Source organism: Crotalus tigris, unplaced genomic scaffold (assembly GCF_016545835.1).
Source record: "Crotalus tigris isolate CLP2741 ecotype Arizona unplaced genomic scaffold, ASM1654583v1 scf7180000017598.18339901613:2243638, whole genome shotgun sequence".
Classification (NCBI taxonomy): domain Eukaryota; kingdom Metazoa; phylum Chordata; class Lepidosauria; order Squamata; family Viperidae; genus Crotalus; species Crotalus tigris.
The window spans coordinates 1324662-1346764 of record NW_024096502.1 but is presented as its reverse complement, the minus strand read 5'-3'; the positions used below and the strand labels follow the sequence as shown (position 1 = coordinate 1346764).

At 40.5% G+C, this 22103-nt stretch overlaps 1 protein-coding gene across 3 annotated transcripts in view; it reads left to right on the top strand.

Annotated features, from left to right (window-relative positions):
* PHYHIPL (phytanoyl-CoA 2-hydroxylase interacting protein like) overlaps positions 1–22103 on the top strand; it is a 60892-nt gene that overhangs the window by 20359 nt on the left and 18430 nt on the right. The window contains exon 1 of one of the 3 annotated variants that reach the window (XM_039366811.1): positions 21463–21484. The exons of the other annotated variants lie outside the window; for them this stretch is intronic. Coding sequence (XP_039222745.1) covers positions 21478–21484 — 7 coding nt within the window. The 5' untranslated portion in view covers positions 21463–21477. Of the gene's footprint in view, positions 1–21462; positions 21485–22103 lie in introns of those variants that run through there. 3 annotated transcript variants of the gene reach the window in all.

Genomic DNA, 22103 nt, shown 5'->3' with positions numbered 1-22103 from the left:
GAAAGATGGAGGGTAAGAGAAGAAGGGGATGACAGAGAATGAGGTGGCTGGATGGACTCACTGAAGCAGTAGGCATAGACTCCAGAAGATGGTAGAGGACAGGAAGGCCTGGAGGAACGTTGTTCATGGGGTCGCGATGGGTCAGACATGACTTCGCAATTAACAACAACAACAAAATGTCTGGAAGAATTAAGATGGTCTCCCTGTAATGCTCCAAGGGCTTTTCCCATATCAAGCTCTTAGTCATTCCTTGAGGGACCTCATTTCAAGGTTTTTTTTTTAATGAAAGTGGAAAGAAGAAAAGAACATGCATTTTTATGTGCTTTGCATGGATCTTGAAACATATTTAGTGCCCAACAAGTGTCCTTTAGGAGTCACAAATGCCTCTATGGGGGAAGCACAGAAGTGCAACAAATACACACTTTGGAAGGAAGACATATCTTCATTTGCTCACAGTCTTTAATACAGTGGTTCTCAACCTGTGGGTCGGGACCCCATTTGGGGTCGAACGACCATTTCACGGGGGTCACCAAACAAGGCTGTCCGCCATTTTTTTCCCCTTTTTTTTGGCCACGCCCCTGGCACCCGGTGATGTATAAGTGGTTGGGGGTCACCACAACATGGGGAACTGTATTATGGGGTCACGGCATTAGAAAGGTTGAGAACCACTGGTTTAATACAACATAAATAGTACTTATTTTTAAATAAGAGGTGCCATTTGTCAAGCATGCTCTAATACAAAAAGTATTTCTGGGGTTTTGGTCTCTGTGAAAACTTGATTGAAATGAATGGTTGTTTCACAACAGCCTTTTGAAAGAGGATGTGAGTTTGATTGGTAAAATCTATATTTCTTAAAAATCCCCTGGGTGTTCAGCTCCTCTCAAACTGACAAAAGCTTTAATTTCACTTTTTTTTTTCCCGGCCAGTAAATCTATGCAAGCCTCAACTAATAGCAAGCTTACAGAATTCAGCAACGCAGTCTTTATTTGATTTTATTTTCAAGGAACTTTCCTGCAGGTTTTCAAATTAACTTTTTTTTTAATTTGCACAGGATAAATCTAACCAGGAAATGCAATCTTACTTATTGACATGGATACACAGGAAAGCATGAGCATTATCTAGAAATAGGATTATTTTTATCTGGAAATAGGATGAACGATCCATATTTCATTTATAAATATTCTACAGTTCTGTGGTATGGCTCATTCTAGAATCCCTTTCACTTTAAGTGGAAAGTTGCTGGTCCTGGTGATCAAGAGATGCTAGGATGACTTCTGAAAAATCTATGTCCCATTCTTTGATGCTTTAGGGAGATGCCAGCTACAACTTCCATTAGAAATGGAGCAATATTTTCATTCCAAGGGCACAACCATCTTGTTTATGGAAAGTAATTTCACATGGAGGTTTTTTGCTCACAAAAACTTCATTGTCTTTTTTTTTTTTTTTAAAGCAAGACTTTAGGAAACTGAAAGAGAAGTAGAAACGCAACTGGTCCAGGTGCCTCACTATTTCCTCCTTAATGCTCTCCTTGTTAGAATCAGCTGCAGTCCCGTTCCCAATTATTTTGTTGAATTCAGTCTAAAATGTTTTTATTCCATTCAACTCCTTCTAATTCACAGATATCTGTGACTGCGCTTGACATATCTTTGGTTGTTTATTTGCATCAGTCTTTCTAGCGGCACGGAAATTGGAAATGTCTTGACAGTGTTGAATGATTCCCACATATTTGGTTCTTTTGCGATCTAAACATTTCAATATTTTTTTTTTTGTGAGATACACCCACACCTCCGAGTGCTCATTCCTGAGTGCAAGAATATGTGGATCTTCTTTATAAGTTCATTTCACAGTCAGAGGGGCAATATATATCATTTTTATGTTGGGAAATAGGAATTGTAAAATAACTTTCCCCAATTGAAAATGAAATGCAAACATTTAGTAAAGGAGCATCAGCCACTTATATTTAAAAGATCATTGAGAGGATACCCAACTTAGCCTTATCCTGAAGGTGCAGAAATATTGTTATAGAATCCTGTTTTCGCTTCTGATCATAAATACCCCTTTGGGTCTTCTTTCCTTTAAATTCATAAAAACTTCATCTCTAGGCACCTCCAGGCATGATTATCATATTACCTGTGTAGCACAGCTTTGTGAACGTACAGTATGTGTATAAAACAGGGTTGAACAAAATTTCCTAGAATTATCCGTTGGATTTTATATCATAATATGTGCATAAGAATATTTTTCTCGTGTAGTACCCACAGAAGTGTGGATCTTAACTCTGTTAGGAGAGTGTCAAAATCAGGAGATTCAGGCAGTTAAAATGTGTATATAAAGATTTATTGCAAGCTTAAGCTCTCTACAAGAATCTGAGCTACTAATTGTCAAGGGAAATGAGCAGGAGATAAGAAAGTCATTCAAAGTAATCTGGACTTAGATTTCTTGTGAGCATGCAGGGACTCGTGATTTATGATGTGTTTGACCCTTCCCTCAGGCTCAGCCTGGTCATCTCCTGCATCAATCCAGCATCTTAGATCCCACCACATCTAGCTAAATCCTTCTTGGAAAGACTGTGCATATCACAAATAAGGACTAAGAGTCCTGCTGACTGTGGACACATTGTCCCATTTTGTTCCTTGGCATTCCATGGATCAAGGTTGCAAGATTGTGCAAAGAAGTTACATTTAGTCTGGAATTTTCAGGAAGTTCTGAAGTTCTAAACCAGTGGTTTTCCCAATCTTTGCAGCTTGGTGACCCAGCTGCTGTGGGGGGAGGGAAACTGGGCCACACAAGTGGTGGGCCAGTGAGCATGCATGCATGCAGCTCGATTTGTGTGAGTACTGGTCCGGCATGCAAGCATGCGAGTGCCCGCCAGTCTGCCACTCACACAAGTTGAGCTGCGCACACATGCTCTGGCCAGCCACTCACGTAGCCCAATTCTGAATAGGCCACAGCTCGGTAATGGGCCATGGATTGGAGGGTTGGGGACCCCTGTTCTAAACAACATATTTCCAGATGTTATTCGCCAGATCTTGCTGGAGTTCATCCACTTTGCTTTCTTGTATATATATATATGTTTTCTGAGGTTTTTGCGGGTGTTTGTATGTAGGGCTTTGGTTATTCGGGTTTTCTCCCGCATAAAATTGTAAGTCTCTTGGCGATGTTTCGAGGAAGTCCCATTCGTCATCTTCAGGCTGGTGTTTTCAGCTTCATGCTCCTCGAAGCACGAAGCTGAAAACACCAGCCTCAAGATGACGAATGGGACTTCGTCGAAACGTCGCCAAGACACTTACAATTTTACGCGGGAGAAAACCTGAATAACTAAAGACCTACATATATATATATATATATATATATATATATATATATATATATATATATATATATACACTAGCAAAAATGCACGAACACCAGGAAATTATAAAACTATAAAAAGTTTTAGTAAGATAAAATACCAAGCTTTCACTGGCAGCCGCCAGCATCGTCAGGGTAACTTCCAGTCGATGGGGGAAGCTATTTATGGATGTGGTGTTCTTTGCGCACGGCTCCTAGACCTTGTTACAGGTCCCAGCCAATCCACCTGCGCTTTGATCGTAGTTTCCGTGTTGCTGGCCGTTGTTTCCTTGCTTTCCTTGCTTGTATCTATACCCCTACCCTTTCTCCCCTCCTCATGTGATCGTGAGCTGAGGGAGCCTGCATGTTTTCACTGTTTGTTCTCCTCATCTTCCTTCCTAGCACTCCCCCTCTCCGTTCTCCTCCCACCTTTAAACATGAGTCTACCCAGGAATCACCTTTTTGTTTTTAGCATTCATATATATATATATATATATATATTCATGATCCAAAACATTACAGGTACTCCTCAACCTAAGACAATTTGTTTAGTGGCTGCTTGAAGTTACAACGGCACTGAAAAATTGGCTTATGACCAATCGTCACACTTACAACTGTCATAACATCCCCAAGTCACGTGATCAAAATTCAGATGCTTGGTCACAGGCATGGGTTCACAGGGGCTGCAACATCCTGAGTAGCAACAAAGGTTGTGAAATGAGACACAACTCCATTAGCAACCTTGCTTGGTAACAGAAATTCTGGTCCCAGCTGTGTCACGTTCTTTAAAATCCTATTGGTTGCTTCCGTGGCGCCCATTCACTTCAGTGGCATGTCTTTTTAATTGCTTTTTAATTTATACCTCACTTTCCCGTCAACAAATAACGTTCATAGGAATACTTCAATGTGGATGTCATCTTCCAAGCTTTCTTTTTGTGGTTGTAATAGATTCTCTTGTGGCCTTTCTTCTGACAAGTGACTTTCAATATCTCTCCCTTTCATTTGCTGCTTTGTTTTATCTAGGTTTTTTTTTCCCCTTAATTGCTTAGCAACCATTCATCTCTCCTTCAGAAAAACCGTATTTGTATAAAATGCAAATATTATCCTGATACATCCATATGTTTGGTCCATAACCTTTTAGCTGAACGAGCCAGAGGCTTAAATAGAACATTTTGAAAACTTGACATATTTTCTCACTGTGAGAAATGGTGCATATGTTTGCCTAAGTCTCCCACTTGGCACTGGATGCTATTCCTTATTGACCTTTGTCCTTCCATTCATCGTTTTGCATCTGTTTTCGCTTTTGGTTTTCTAGATTTCCCAGCTTTGAAAAGAGCAATCTATGGCTGGGCTTTTAGACACCAAGGCGGCTTACCTGGATGATGATGAAAGCCAGGGTTCAAGAGCCCCTGGGCTTGCTTTGTGCTGGTGGGAACTCTCCAACTCTTGGGCCAAATTTCTTTCTTTTGTTGCAACTCCACTTTCTCCAGACTGGGCAAAGAGGCAGAGAGGGAGCCCATTAGGTGCATGATGTGCAAAAGAGAGCTTGGCCCCTATGATGCACATGGGCACCCCTGTTTCTGCATTGCAACATCTGTTTCAGCAGGGCAGTGTGCAAGTAAAAGCTCGAGCAGCATTCTTCAAAATGAAAAAGGTCTTCTGCAGTCACGACATAAGCCTAAGACTGAAAATCAGACTTGTCAGATGCTATATTTTTTCTATCCTGCTCTATGGAGTAAAGAGTTGGTCTCTGACAGAAGGCCACCTGAAGAGACTAGAAGCATTTGAAATGTGGATTTATAGACGGCTGTTACGTATAAGCTGGGTTGACAAGATCAGAAATGAGGAGGTGATAAGCCGCCTGGGAAAGCCAAGGAAAATCATCAGAACAATTAAAAAATGAAAATTAGAATATTTCAGACGGGTAATGCGACACCCAGAAAAATACGGCACACTCCATTTAATCCTCCAGGGAAAGATTGAAGGCAAACGAGGTCCAGGCAGAAGAAGAACATCATGGCTTCAAAATCTAAGAGAGTGGTTTGGACAAAACTCAGCAGCACTTTTTCATGCAGCTGCTGATAAAAACATGATCACCAACATGATCGCCAACATCCAATAACGGATATGGCACAAGAAGAAGAAATGTGCAAGTAGCAGTGAAGGGTGGGAATACACAGCTGTGTGGACCATGTAAGCTAAACTAGCCTGCTGACTTCAAGTCAATGCAGGATTCTGCTTCCAAGTTGGTCCCCAGTTCACTGGCTTCCCGACAGATCCAAGTCTTCATCTTGGCTCAAGCAGGAAAGCAGCCACCTTTGTTCTTCAATTTTCCCACATATATCTCTAAACTGCCTTTTGAGTCTTGAATGCCTGTCCATCCCTCTGTCTCATATCCCCAACTCTCCTTTTTAGCATTCCGAGTTTGTTGTGTTCCTACTCCATTAATTCTCCTTCACTTTTTGTATCCAGTGCATTTCTTCTTCTTCTTCTTCTTGGCATGCTCATTTTAATTCTACTCCCTCCTCTGATTTCATTAACATCATGGGAAAATGTCTTAGCAGCCTGTTTGCAGGAGAACATACTCTTTCCATTCATCCGTGTCCACCAGCTTCTGGTCAGTGAAATGCAGATTCATGTAACATTTCATACGGTATTTTGGGGACCTGATCTAAGCAGAGTCGGGCCTAGTTAATATTGCGATGGGGGTTGTGTGAATTTCCATGACTCTTAAACTAGTTTGGGAAATCGAATCTGCAGTATTAAATATCTTCCATGTCATTACCAAGAAAATGGCATGGATACAGTCGTTAAGTTGAGGATGTCTTTACCATCAGCACCCAGAAGAAAAACAATAAACTACTAATAATAATTATGTCATAGCTTTATTTTCTCTGCTAAGGAGATTGGCAAATCCAGCGCCAGTTAAGCACATTATTTAATTCCATACATTTCTAATTTTAAAACAAGCTTGGATTTGAATATTTTTTTACATTTGTCAGCCCATTCGTATGCAACAAAAATTTAAGTGCAATTAAATAAGAACTGTAACAATTAATAGACCATCATCAATAGGTCTCAATATGCCCCAAAATGCAGAGTTCCTATCATCCTGCACCCCATTATCCCATAGGGTTCATCTATAGTTAGATTGGAGGATAGCATCTCTAAAAGCCACTCGTGTTTATGAGATGCGAAATCCACCATCTTTCTATTTGACTTTAAGCCACTTACATTCTCATGTCCATCTATCCAAGAGTTAGAATAAAATATCTGAATACTCCCATCTGTACAGAACTGAATGTCTAGAAGCAATGCTGAGCTACAAAGATGATAACCAAGAGTAGAGTAGGGTTATCTTTAGCAGCAGCATAGCAGAGATGCTCGTAGTAGAACTGGAGAAGCCTCTTTGGTGGTCTCTACGTTGAGAACTGGAGGGATTTTCAGACAAGAAGCTTTTGCTTTCTCAGGTGGTCACAGATGTTCATCAAAGTCATGAAAATTATTGAAGGACTTTCTTTATAACTTTTCCACCTGATTGCCAGTAGACGTCCACTTGACTAGAGTGGCTGTTTCTGTAGTTATTTCACAGTAGGACCCTTAGCATTTTAATGGTGTCTATGAAATCTTCCTTCATGTTGGGGCAACTGTTTTAAATAACGACACAAGGCAGTCATAAATGTTAGCTCTTCTTTGGAACTTGCATAGTTTCTCTGTAGACAGGAGCTTGGAATTATTCTATGCAGATAAATTTAACAATTCTGGGTATCCATACAGTGCCTTAGAAAGTTCAGATGACATGGGATTGGTAAATCCTATATCGTAATCAATAGGATGCTGTGTTAGTGGGTAAAGTACTTGTTTACCCAACATTATAAACAAGTAAGATTGGTAGCAAATGAATTGTTGATGAGGTCTAGTTCAGGTAAACAAACATCTTCAGATTCCTCTGCCAACAGTCTAAATTTCACGGTACTTGGACGTTTCTGCTTTTGGTAGCGCTATAGCACCTACAATAGTGGTAGAGTGCAGAGTAGCAGAACCTCACTGGTTTCTTGTGTGGGTGGGTAACTCGGGAGAGAGGAGGGACAATATTTCACTGGTCATTTGGTTGTAGGGTTGTTATTTGGTTGGGTGCAACTGAATAAAAAGCTGCCATCTCCTTCAAGTCAACTCTGGTAGCTTCATGAAGACATCCAGAACAAGAGTTCTTGGCCATAATGCAGCCTCTGTCATCTTCTGAGATGTTCTTTTCACTTCTCTGTGTAGCCTGAAGGCCCAACATTTTCTGGAGGTCTTCATCATCATCAAGTATTCTGAAAATAAATGAGAGAGTGTGGTGTGCTATGTGTTTTTTGTTGCTGTTGTTGTTTCTTTTTGCATGATGACAATGCTATGTGAAAAAAAATCCTTTTGTGATTGATAGATAGACAGACAGACAGATAGATATAATAGATGATAGATAGATATAAAGATAGATAGATAGATAGATAACAGATAGATAGATAGATGAGAGAGAGAGAGAGAGAGAGAGAGAGAGAGGAAAGGAAAGGAAAGGAAAGGAAAGGAAAGGAAAGTTGGAAGTTTACTCCATGAGCTTTGAAGCCATGCACTTTGTCACATCTCTTGACCGACCTTGAAATAATAACTTTTCACTTGTTAAGTGGCCCATTGGTAGCTGAATCAATTTCCATTGTGTGGTATTTGTAGCTGAATCATTAATCAATGTTAGTTTTATTGTTATCACAAAGTGTTCCCGTCTCTCTTCACGCTTGAATGAAAGTACTATTTTGCATAGATGGTTTTGGAAATAATAATTGCGTTTCCAAAAAAAAAAAAAAATCTGCTGAAGGCTTCAGTGAACCTTGGCAAAGTTACTCCAAGCTTGGGGAAAATGTATTGCTGGAACACTCTAAAATGACCTACTTTAGCTATTTTGCGTACCAAATGTTTAAAGAAACGACAAAGTGCATTACCAAAGCTCAACAGGCCTTTCTGACACTTGTCCATTGATTGAACTCTGGGCTGCGGCTTTTTACAGCCTTCCATAAGAGAGAAAGGCTGGGTTTTAAAAGCTGTTAAGTTCTATCTTTTTCTCTTGGAATGCTAGGAGAAGGAAGAATCTCAAAATGCTCTTCAGCGTTGAAAAAAGTGGGACTTTTCCAACTCAGCCATTTACTTGTGCCAAATCTCTATTAAGAAATTACTTAACTGAAGGACTGTGCTAAATAAGGTGTTCCATCTACAGGGTTTATTACTGTGTGCATCATATTGTGATATATTTTCAACTAATATTGATATGTGTGCAAACTGAAGTATTATTTCTCTCGCAACATCTGGGCAACAGGAAGGCCCCCCCCAGATGTTTTGGGACTGCAGCAGCTCCCATCATTTCTCACTCATAGTCATACTGAGAAGGACTGGTGGCAGTTCATTCTGTAGCATCTGGTGAACCCCACATTGTTCTGCCTGGTTGCAAAAGCAGGCATCAAGTAATAGTCTATTTTTCCTATTGAGAAAAAGAATTGACAGTTGAGATGTAGGAATGGACATGGCAAAATGTTCAGGTATTTTTGCCATGATTATTCACCTGACTTTTAAATTCACACGAAGCTGGATTCTGTATCAAATACAACCACTTGTTTTGCTTTCTCTCTTGCTGTATTGCTGTCTTCTTCTGCCTTAAACCCAACCTAAACCTCTGAATATTTGTAGTTGGAGGATGGCCTATTTCAGTTCAACCCACTGATTCAGCTCAGGTTCAAATTTGAATCAGATCAATTCAGTGGTTTAATTCAAACTTCCAAATTAGGTCACTTTGACTCAGCTGTCCAGAACAAGTCAAAAAAAAGGGTCTTGACTATGGGGAAACCGAATCAAATCTCTGAATTAATGTCTTATATACCCATCATTTCAAGTACTTTGGCCACCTAATGAGAAGGAAGGACTCACTGGAGAAGGGCCTAATGCTGGGAAAGAACAAGGGCAAGAGAAGAACGGAACGACAGAGAATGAGATGGCTGGATGGAGTCACTGAAGCAGTAGGCGTGAGCTTAAATGGACTCCAGAAGATGGTAGAGGACAGGAAGGCCTGGAGGAACGTTGTCCATGGGGTTGCAATGGGTCGGACATGACTTTGCAACTAACAACAACAACAATACCCCTAATTATTAGACATCTGATCCCGTCTTGTTATATTTATTTCTTTAACACCAACAATAAAGAGATGCAGGATTTTTAAACATCTGAAATATCATCCACCTTCTAAAGAGTGAAACATCCTTTGGCGTGATGGCACATCTGTCCTTCATCTCATAGCAAATGAAAGCCCAAAGACCAGCAGAGTTTGACCTCTGCTGAGAAGTAAACTGAGAGTCCTATAGTGGCATCCATCTCGTTCTCATATCCTTTTTGTTGGTTTTATGAAATGCATGCATAGCCTCAGTGCTAATGGACTCTGGACAGTTTCTGGAGTCAGACGTGAGTCCCTGGAGACTACAGAGACAGATCCATGTCATCTGCTTGTCAAGATGTTCAGGGATAGTTTGCCCTTGCCTTCGTCTGAGGGCTGGAGAGGGAGACTGTCCCAAAGGAAGGATTAGAATTTGGGTTTTTTTCTACTCTGAGCCCAGCATCCTAATCACTAGACCAGTGGTTCTTAACCTGTGGGTCGGGACCCCATTTGGGGTCGAACGACCATTTCACGGGGGTCGCCAAACAACGCAGTCCGCCATTTTTTTCTCCTTTGAGCAGAGGGTTGGACTAGAACACCTCCAAGGTCCCTTTCCAGCTCTATAATTCTGTATTCTAATAAAATTAACTGAGTTAATGAATTTATAGCACAAAGATTAAAATGCTGGCCCATCATTGGATAGAGCCAGCCTCCTCCATAAAACTGTGGTGGGAAATCTCAAGGAGAGGCTGAAGAGGGCATGATCTCCAGGGCTGATGCCTCCAGCTTCCAAAAGATAGTTGTAATATGACCACCAGCCAGCTTGTCCCTCTCAACTTCCTACCTGGACACCTATGGAATTATGAGCTGCCACCAAGGAACTAACTCTCTCTTCACACCAGTGGTTCTCAACCTGTGGGTCGGGACCCCATTTGGGGTCGAATGACGATTTCACGGGGGTCGCCAAACAACGGAGTCCGCCATTCTTTCCCCCTTTTCCTTAGCTGTGCTACTCCCTTTTATTCTATTGGCTTTTGAAAGCCAATAGAATAGACTCTCTTGAATAGAGTCTAATTCTATTGGCTTTCAAAAGCCAATAGGAATTGTCCAGGCTGTCTCTGCCCTGCTGAGCCCGCCAAAAGTCCCATTCTGCAAACGGTGCTGCACCAATTGAGTAGTCCTCGACTTACAACCGTTGAGTAGTCCTCGACTTACGACCAGTTGGGGGGGTCGCGGCATTAAAAAGGTTGAGAACCACTGCACTAGACCAAGCAAGCTCTCTTCTAGGCAATTTACAATGTATGTTATACAGTAGGACCCCAGCAATGCAATGATATAAGATCTAAACGACGTATAATGCCTGCTTGGGGGGATCCCAAGCAGGCATTCCCCTATCTATCTGGGTTAGATAGGCAGATTTGATTAGACAAAGGTGGTCTCTTGGATAGTCAGCCTCTGAGTCATTAAGGGTTTTAAAGGTAGCAACAGCATTTCAAACTGCACTCAGAAATAACCTGGCAACTGAAGCTGCTGCCACAGTAACAGGGCAGCATTGAAGCTGACCAGTAAGGATGCAGGATGCTGACTGGTATCTAGGTGGACCTCAAGGGAAGTCCCGTCTACAGCAGATTACAGCCATCTTAATCAGAGGTGACAAGGATGAAAGAGCCTGTCCTGTTTGCATCCTGCTTTAAAGAGCGAAGCCTCTCGTGGCACAGATGGAGCTGCTGGCCAGATCCCCCCTTTGCTTGTCCAGCAAGGGACATCCCAGATGGTGAACCTGCTAGGTCTGGGGAATACAACTCCACAGAAAGACAAAAGGAGAAATTCCATCCGGAGGAATATCCTCAAATTAAAATGGCCAGGCTCAGAATAATATTTGTGCCTGGAATCTTATCACTGACCTTTCAAACTCAGGAACAGCGAAGCTCGTAATGGCTTCTCATAAAAGATTCACAATGAAATCAAACGCTCTCTTCTGAAATGGGTTCCTCGGACAATATTACAGCGCCCAGATTTAAAATCTTACCTCAGTTTAGCTCTTGCAGTGCATCTGATGAAGTGAGCTTTTGTCCCATAATATATATATATATATATATATATATATATATATATATATATATATATATATATATATATATATATATATATATAGCTTTTGTCCTATTATATATATATATATATATATATATATATATATATATAATTGGAAAAAGTGCTATCAAACCCCTCCTGGTTTTTGCTAACATGGCTCTACTCATAAAATACGTATGAAGTTCTACAAGATTTACCAAGTCAGTTAAAATTCAAGAATCTTTCAGAATTTGGGCCTTTTTAGCATTTTTTTTTTTTTAAAAAAAATCAACTCTTGGCTTATATAGTGACTTGCAAAAACTTTTCAGGATAATTTTCATGATAATTTTCAGGTGTCTTAAAGAAAAATGTTGACTGTCAATGCTCTTTTTCATGCTGTCATGTAATCTCCAAATAGTCCCATTGTGGTTTAGAATTTCTCCTTCACACTTCCCTATTTCATAACATTTTTTAATTATCTTTAGATCTCCTCTTCTGTCACAATATACCCAGAAGAGATGGTTTAGGTATCTCCAAAGCATCTCTAAATGCTTATATGTTAGAATGAGCCATTGGGGCCTGGAGAAAACATCCTATAAGGTTGCTACCAGTAGCAGAAGGAACTTTGAGAATGGAGAAACTTCCATGTTTGTTCAGGGAATGTCAGGTATAGAGTGAAAATTATACCTTTCAGATAAAAGTATTGGGTTGGCTTACATGAGAAAAAATAGACTTAAATATTTAAATGTAATTAACTTTGAGAAAATCTTAACCAGTAAGAATGTTTAGAACATTGTGGGAAAAACAAATGTAAACAAGAACTGTAAACAGGATCTATGATGAGACAACCAAAATGACTAGATAGAAAAGGAATATTATATTGATGTGATTATTATCTGTAGAAATATTAGAAAACTTTTATACTCAATCGTCATTCACTAAAATAACAAGAATTGTATTAACTTAAGGTTGGTAAAAGAGAATATTATGGGAAAAAGAGGAAATCAAGTAAAGTTATTATGTGGATTATAGATTATAGAAACCAACTGTTAGTGAATGTTTCTTAAATGTAAACCCAGACAACACACTGTTTACCGAATATTAAGGTGATTATGTTAAAAAAATTAATAAAACATATTTTTTTTAAAAAAAGAAAATTATACCTTTCATTTGATGATAATCTATCTCAATTTATAGCAGTTAGAAAGCTGGGAATAAAATCATATGATGTCAAAGTGTAACTCTACACAGGTACTCTCTCAAATCATGTTGCTTGTTCTAGAATTTGTTCATATCTTCAAATATTCAAAAGAAATATATGTTCTCTTTCCCCGCCCCCGATACAGCTGGCAAAGTGAGAAAGAGCCTGTGGCCTAGAGGTTAAAACACAGCTGCTTAACATGCAGACAGCCCAGGTTTGAATCTCAGAAAAGGTGTGTCTGGTTGATAAGAACTAAAGAGTTCGAAATAGCTATTCCAGTTCTTTAATTCTTTGCTAGCAATCCAAATTTTAGAAATATATACACATATATATTGGTAACTATTTCTTTAGTCATCCAGCTCAAGAGACAAATTGCCCCAATCTTGGAGATGCTTTAGTTCAGTGTACTACTCCACCAACTTAGGTTTTCTTGACTTTCATCCTTGGGGAATGGTTATTTGTGGCTTTGCCCCAGAATGGTTTGTTTTGTTGCAAAATCTAGTTATACGCATTGGCTCCTTGAACTCAGTTGCAACCAAATGCTATAAGGGGGAGTATTAGTTATAAGCAGATTGATCTGCATCATTGCTGTGATGGCAACAGGTACACATCTCCCTAGTGGAGGTAGCTTGCCTTGGTCAACATTTGGATGCAAGTTTCTGTACCAATAATTTGTAGCTCAGGGTTGAAATGAGGGGCCCTTGATGCTCTCTTGCAGACATTTCATGACCCAACTACATAATGCCATCAGTGCTAAGCCCAGGTTTCTGCATTATTGCGAGCTCAAGATGAGCAACGGTAAAGAGCTGCTCAATTCATGCATTCGCCTTTCTCACACATTTAAATGTCCATCTTATAGGCATTTCCTGCTGCACCAGCCTAGAATAGAATTGTCATTGAGTGTCAACAACCCTCCTTGCTATGTTCTGGAAAGGACCTTGGTAGGAGGGAGAGATTATTGGATATAAAATCTCCCTCTCTAAATGCAAGTTTCCCTTCACTTGCAATTTCCCAAGTTTCACTCTTAAAAAAGCTGAAGCCATTTTTCTTCATTTAAATCTCAGCAGATGTATCTTGCATAGTTTCATCCCATTTTTAAAGTTTAATCTTGGGGGAGTGTGTGTTAGGCCAGCTTGCCAAGGATATCAGGGATAGTCTCCAGCAAGCAACCAGTTTGCAGAAAGGAATCAAACAAATCAAAATCATCCATTTTATTCTTTCTACAACATCTTAGAGGAGTGGTTTTAAAACCAGCCAACATATTATGTGCAAGGATATAAATCCAGCTATCCTGTTTTCTATTTTTCTGGACCCCAAGCTTTTAAAACCATGTTTATATTAACAAGGATTATGATCTTTGTTGGTTCATGAATCACACTCAAGTATAATGTCAGTTGTTCAGTTTCAGCTTAATGTATCAACATGACTGTTGTGCTTTGTAAACCATGGTAGGCAACCTTGGCTCTTTTATGACTCGTGGACTTCAACTCCCAGAATTCTTGAGCCAGCATGGCTCAGCTTGGAAACCTCTTCCTTTCCCCTCAGCGTGGCTGGCTCAGGAATTCTGGGAGTTGAAGTCCACGAGGCATAAAAGAGCCAAGGTTGCCTATATGGCTTCGTGTGTAATGGAAACCTTGCCAACCCCAGTTTTATTAAACCAGAGTTCATTAAGCCATGATGTGTGAATCCAGAAGTTCCCATTGGGGCCTAACTCTACTGTTGTATATATGTGAAATTGTTCTCAAATTTCTCCTTGGCCTAAACAGAGTTACCCATTAAATCACAAAGCAGATTGCCAAATTGATTTACAACATTCACACAATGTTGGGGCTCATTTTTAAGTATAAGACCCAGTTTGGTATGGTAGTTAGGATCTTTCTTTTCAACCCTTAAGAAAAAGAGTCTGGATTGCAGTTACATATATCTACATGTTAGGAAAGCAAAGAAGGACGTTTTGAAGGGGACGACCCTTGCACCCTTAAATATTTGGGGGCAGGAGTTGCTGAAAATGTGATGATGCACATTCTCTCTTTTTGAGAAGAACTGAGATGTTTGGTTTATGATGGAAGTTCAACAAACATGAAGTCCTTGAAGATGGCTAGACAGCATGCCTTGAAAAAGAATGTCTGCCTTGTAGATTTGGAGCACTTTTTATCTTTAATTACTTTTTGATAATTACAGTGTATTGATTCATATGTAGTTCTCTTTTCCCTTCGGGGGTTTCCTGCTGTGCAGCAATGCATAATAAATCTTCCTCTATACTATTATTATTATTACTTCTTCTCCTTACTCTCCTCTTTCCCCTCCTCCTCCTCCTCCTCCTCCTCCTCCTCCTCCTCCTCCTCCTCCTCCTCCTCCTCCTTAGTTTTGTGATGGTTTGGAATATTAAACAGAATACTTACCCAGGAATTCTACATTTTTTCTCCCCTGAATCAGTTTGAAGATGCCCCCTAAAATGCAGATTGCTTAATGATGCATGCTTCCACTATGCACTTAGAGTAGGACACCCGGCCAATAAATAGAGCAATGTTTTGATTGAGTAAAGAGTTGAATGACTATGTTGGCAACAGACATGTTGTTTGGGCTTGATGGTGTGGCCAAAACTTGGGCCTCAAGATGCTTTTGATGTGCTTCCAGCATTGCAAACTTCCCTGTCCAAGAAGTCCAGAATTTGCAAGGTTGGCAAAATTTGATTCTAGTAGTGACAGCAACCAAAATGACAGACACATCGGGGTTTAAGAAAATTTTGGGGAGTGCAACCCTGAGGCCTGTTTCAACTTCCATTGCACTCAACTATGACCTGAGGAAAAAACACCATCTTCACATGCACCCAAATGCACTCCTCCTGTTCATCCTGCTCCCTGGAACTCAATCTGAGTGCCCAAGTGAATCCTGTTTCCTTTGTTTTAGTTTTAATTTTTCTGAGAAGGTTCTGGGAAAACCTTTTAGTTCTCTCCCCAATGGGAGACTTGTTTTTCTCATCCATTTTTGCCTGGAGCATTCTCATTCTCCAAGCATGCCCCAAAAAAGTCCCCCACTCCCACCCCCAAGAATTATGAATTTCATGGCTGAGGAAACTAATGGGAAGTAAGAGACGATCCAGGTTGGCATTTAAAACTCTGCAGGTCCATTAGGCACTCATCCCTTTTCCAGCAGAAGTCCTTCTGAAGAACGACCTTGTCCATCCCTATTACGCCACTCTTGTGCAAGAAGAATTATATAACTTGGGGGGGGGGTCATTTCAGGCAATGGTTTGCATAGCATGTTAAGATTTCCACCTTGCAATCTAGATAGAATTTTGAAACACCAGTGAGAGTTCAAACGCCAGACACTGGTCCTTCAAATTGTTTTGGTCTGGGCTGCCTGTTTTTGTGGGCTTGAACTATTTTAATTATTTTACCCTCTTTGTTTGGATCGGGTAAACTGTCCAGAGTCTTCTAGAATAGATACCCATGTTAAACTGAATAAATTAAATTTATGGAGAGAGCTAAAGGAAAAAGGAGAAATGTCATCCGATGCTGCTTCTTGCTGATCCAATCCACTCAAGACAGTGTGTTGAGCCTTTGTCTTCTTCTTCTTGTGCCATATCCGTTATCGGACATTGGCGATCATGTTGGCGATCCTGTTTTTATGAGCAGCCGCACGAAAAAGTGCTGCTGAGTTTTGTCCAAACCAGTCCCTTTGATTTTGAAGCCACGATGTTCTTCTTCTGCCTGGACCTCGTTTGCCTTCAATCTTTCCCTGGAGGATTCTGGGTGTCACATCACATGTCCAAAATATTCTAATTTTCATTTTTTAATTGTTTTGATGATTTCCCTTGGCTTTCCCAGGCAGTTTATCACTTCCTCGTTTCTGATCTTGTCAACCCAGCTTATACGTAACAGCCGCCTGTCAATCCACATTTCAAATGCTTCTAGTCTCTTCAGGTGGCCTTCTGTCAGAGACCAACTCTCTACTCCATAGAGCAGGATAGAAGAATTGATAGCCATGTTAAACTGAATAAATTAAATTTATTGAGAGAGCTAAAGGAAAAAGCAGAAATGTCATCCGATGTTGCTTCTTGCTGATCCAATCCACTCAAAACAGTGTGTTGAGGATCACCGTTTCCTTCTTGCCGTTTATAATTTGCTGGGATAAACAGTTAAAGATAGCTGTATCTACATTTTGCAGTTAAGCACTAAAGGAAAATTCAATCAGGAGTAGACTGATGGGTAGATAACACATGTCATGTTTTTCATGTTTGATCAATTAAATTTATATTGTATTTGTTTGTTAATCAAATTTATATAGCCACCCATTTGACCAAAAGTTACTCCATGATAACTTCTCTTGATTACTATTGTTGAAGGAAAGGTCTTCATCATGGTTCAGTCCAAGCCGGGAATAAACAACATGGCGACTGCTTTAGAAAGAAGGTTGCAGTTTATTGGAGAGGAGAGCCAGACAGAAAGATGGCTCTGGAAGAAAAGAGAAAAGCACATGCAGGGAGTGGGTTTTTATACCCTCTGGGGCTCTTGAGGTTGTTTCCTGTTCCTGTTTGAGGCTTTGTATTTCCTGTGTCGTGTATTTTGACCTGTGTCCCTTTGGCATCGGTGGGTTAATTCTATTATGTCCTGCCTTAGAGTTTGGATGGGGTATGTAGATTTTAGGTGTCTTCTTAATCTTCTAGCTGGGGGCCTCCAACTTTCCTAGATTATTTACATCTGCATTTCTACAGAGCTGCTTTCTGCTTGGGGGAGGGAGACTTGGGGCTATTAAGAAAAAAACTGGGCATGCTTTTCTGCCTCTTTAAGATCCTTTGAGGAAATATAATATTTTGCTCTTTTAATATTTCCTTCTCTGGGGGGCTGACTTCCCACACTATCAACCATCATCTTTTAAAGTAGAGGTGTCCAACTTCGGCCATTTTAAGACTTGTGGACATCAGCTCCCAAGAATTCACTATGACTGGGGTTGAATTCTGGATGTTGAAGTCCACAGAGCTTAAAGAGGCCGAAGTTGGCCATGCCTTCTTTAAAGTTTCCACGTAGGTGTGCTATAACATCCATATCATTTAATCCCAAGATGTTCTGGAGAAAACATCTGGGCATAAGAGGGGTTTGGATACGTTTTCAGAAAAGCAACTGTCCAAGTCTTAAAGTTATTTACAGGTTCAGCTGGAATTGAGGGATTTGTAATGTGGCTTGCAAGTCAAGAAAATGAGTCAAAAATGGGCGATAGCTGCCAGTTTCCAAAGGATCGTTCATTGTGCATTTGACCTCTTGTGAGGCTTTGGCTGTTTGTTCTGCTAGGCAAGGAAGTAAGGAAGAGTGGGAGTCCGCTAGCACAACATGAAACTAACATGGTGTTTGACAACTGTGATCCTTTTGAGTCACTGCTCATATGGATAATAATTTAATTATACAATTAGCCATTTGTGAATCAAGGATCTGAGAGGAGAGGGCAGAGAGACAATTGCTTGCAGCTTTCTCCGGAGGGAGTGACTCAGACATTGGCACCTAACAGGACTGTGGGATTGGATTTTGCAGGCCTGTTGTTCCTCTGAGAAGGAAGCTTTTGGGTCAATCTTTTTAGGAACTGCCAGGGAGTCCCCACACCTTATGATGGAAAAGTGGAAAGGCCAGAAAGAAATAGGAGGGGGATCAGAGGAAGACTGCACCTCTCCACCTCGCCACACCTGTCTTCAAATATTATCCATGGGAAGGAAATAATAATAATAATAATAATAATAATAATAATAATAATAATAATAATAATATGACAAATTCGCTATTAGTCAATTGCAAAAGGCGGCCTTACTAGGAACTGCTTCCATCCTGCGACGATACCTGTAATACCATCAAACATCCACATCTACCTATCCCAGGTCCTGGGTAAGGACTCGATAGGTAGACAAAACGCCAAATCCAGTCTGAACATCTGGCTGACTGTGCGATGATCCATAATAAAAAAAAAGGTGGAAGGTACCTTGGAGGTCATCTAGTTCAGCCCCCTGCTCAGGCAGGAAACCCTATACCATTTCAGACAAATGGCTGTCCAGTCTCTTCTTAAAAACTTCCAGTGTTGGAGCATTCACCGCTTCTGGAGGCAGGTTGTTCCACTGGTTAATTGGTCTCACTGTCAGGAAGTTTCTCCTTAGTTCTAGGTTGCTTCTCTCCTTGATTAGTTTCCATCCGTTGCTTCTTGTCCTGCCTTCAGGCACTTTGGAGAATAGCTTGACTGCCTCTTCTTTGGGGCAGCCCATGAGATATTGGAACATTGCTATCATGTCCCCCCTCATCCTTCTCTTCTTTAAACTAGACATACCCAATTCCAGCAACCGTTCCTTGTATGTTTTAGCCTCCAGACCTCTAATCATCTTTGTTGCTCTTCTCTGCACTCTTTCTAGAGTCTAAACATCTTTTTTATATCATGGTGACCAAAACTGGATGCAGTATTCCAAGTGTGGCCTTACAAGGCCTTGCAAAGCGGTATTAATACTTCACATGAAGTATTAGTTCAGCCCAGCTTGAGAGATTGTCTATTTTAGCCCTCAGTTGGGAAAGGGCAAAGGATTTTGCAAAGATGATACATTTTCTTTTTCTTTCTTTCTTTCTTTCTTTCTTTCTTTCTTTCTTTCTTTCTTTCTTCCTTCCTTCCTTCCTTTCTTCCTCTCTTTCTTTTTTTCTTCCTTCCTTCCTTCCTTCCTTCCTTCCTTCCTTCCTTCCTTCCTCTCTTTCATTTATTTATTTTGGTGAGGTTGGCAGGAAAACCATCAATGTTATAAACACTCCCTCTGGGAAAAAAAACAAACAAAAACAAAAATCAAGTCCCATCTTAGGCTTTCTGTTTTCTTTTAGTTGCTCAAATGGCCATTTGCATGAATCAAATCAGATTTGTGTGTGTGATAAGCAAAGAAATGGCTCATTAATCCAAGGAAGAAGAAAGCAGACGTCAGAAGTAGCAGACCGTGAAAAACGCAGGGCTTTCATTAAGAGGGAAAATGGAGAGGCAAAGAAATGTTTTTCTTCGGTTGGATAAATACATTCCTCAAACTGTTCAGTCTATTGCGTCAGTTGGGAGCTCAGCCTTAAATTTGTCAATACTAGTTAAAAGATAAACAAGGCAGATTTAGCATTTGAGGAAATTTATTTCCGTATAGAACAATTGAAATCAGTTGCCCTGATGATTACATATCAGTCTTTGGGGTTTGAATGCCGTATCCACTTAAAATGGCTCGTGAAGACTAGAATTCATGCTCACTTCCCAGGCTGTAGATCAGTCTTTGAGTTACAACCATTTGTAATGACTATTCGAAGTTACTACAGCACTAAAAAAAAAAAATGGCTGGTGACTTTTCATACGACTGTGACAGCGTCTCCATTCAAGTATTTTTTTTTTTTACCTTATCAAAATATAAAATACAGAAAGATAAAGAAAAATGGAAATAATGAGAAAATACGGGAGGAAAAGAGGAAGAGGGAAAAATGTAAAGGGAAATGAAGAAGGAAAGCATTGAGTTCAGACTCTTTTTTGACAGAGTAGAATAAGGTAATAACATACAATCCACACTTTTTACTTTTACATAATAGTATTTACTAGCCATTTCTATTACAGGAAGACCATAACAGCATCTCCATGGACTTAACCATAATCTCCTCTCTTCTCTCTCTCTTTCTCCCTCTCTCTCTCTCTCTCTCTCTCTCTTTCTTTCTTTATTTCTTTCTTTCTTTCTTTCCTCTCTTCTCTCTCTCCCTTTCTCTCTCTCCCTCTCTTCTCTCCTCTCCCTCTCTCTCTCCCCCCCTCTCTTTCTTTCCTCTCTTCTCTCTCTCTTTCCTCTCTTCTCTCTCTCTCCCTCTCTCTCTCTCTCTCTTTCTTTCTTCTCTCTCTCTCTCCCTCTCTTCTCTCCTCTCCCTTTCTCTCTCTCCCTCTCTCTCTCTCTCTTTCTTTCCTCTCTTTTCTCTCTCTCTTTCTTTCTTTCCTCTCTTCTCTCTCTCTCTCCCTCTCTTCTCTCCTCTCCCTTTCTCTCTCTCCCTCTCTCTCTCTCTCTTTCTTTCCTCTCTTTTCTCTCTCTCTTTCTTTCTTTCCTCTCTTCTCTCTCTCTCTCCCTCTCTTCTCTCCTCTCTTAAAAGATAGATGAGAGAAGCTGCTGTGCAATTGAGACCCTGTCCATTTTCTAAGGGTGTCACACCTGCATTAAAATGAGGCAGGGCCTGGATGCCACAGTCACGATAGCCACGTTGGCTTTTCTGATTCCCCCCCTTGAGGATGCCTGTGGCTTATTGCCTTAAAAAAACACAATATTTTATTTCCATTGAAAAGAGCATTCAGTTTACGAACCACACTAAAATGGCAGCGAAGGAGACGATTACAATGAAAACAAAACAACAAAAGTCAAAAGGGGGGGGGGAGTCAAATGCTTTCACCCATCCAACGTTCAGTTTACGATGGTGTGTTATTTTATTCTTCTCCTGTTTGTAAGATTTATTTTCTGTTTTTCCGCAAGGCAAGTACATTTCCATTTTGTTTTGACCTGTCTTGAGGCACAGCTCCAGGCAGGGACTTTTGAAGTCACAGAAGCTTGAACAAAGACATCTCCATTCTCTTTCCTGACCCAGGTGAACACCTCGTTTGTGGAGGTCTTTTGAAGTAGATGATGCCTTCCTTTCCTTTTTCTGTTTAATTTGCTGGTGGACCTTGTTCCTGATACATAACATCTTTTATGTTAGGTAGGTCTGAGATCCAAAGTTCAGGTTTTTAAGTGATTAAGCCATGCTTCAGTTAAAGCTCAAGATATTTTAAACCAGTGGTTCTCAACCTTTTTAATGCCGCGACCCCAACCGGTCGTAAGTTGAGGACTACTCAACCGGTCGTAAGTCGAGGACTACTCAACTGGTGCAGCACCGTTTGCAGACTGGGACTTTTGGCGGGCTCAGCAGGGCAGAGACAGCTTGGATAATTCCTATTGGCTTTTGAAAGCCAATAGAATTAGACTCTATTCAAGAGAGTCTATTCTATTGGCTTTCAAAAGCCAATAGAATAAAAGGGAGTAGCACAGCTAAGGAAAAGGGGGGAAAAATGGCGGACTGCGTTGTTTGGCGACCCCCGTGAAATGGTCGTTCAACCCCAAATGGGGTCCCGACCCACAGGTTGAGAACCACTGTTTTAAACCTTTGGATTTCAGGGGGAAAGGGTAATCAACAAGTACTTGATTTCTGGGATAGTTGAGGAAGATTCCCAAAGACTTCACTCTGGTCAGACTGTGGTCCTTTGTAAAGCATATCCCAATTCTTGTAATCAAGGATTTTGGAAAACTGTCTGGCTGTGCTAGTCTTGCAATGGAACAAA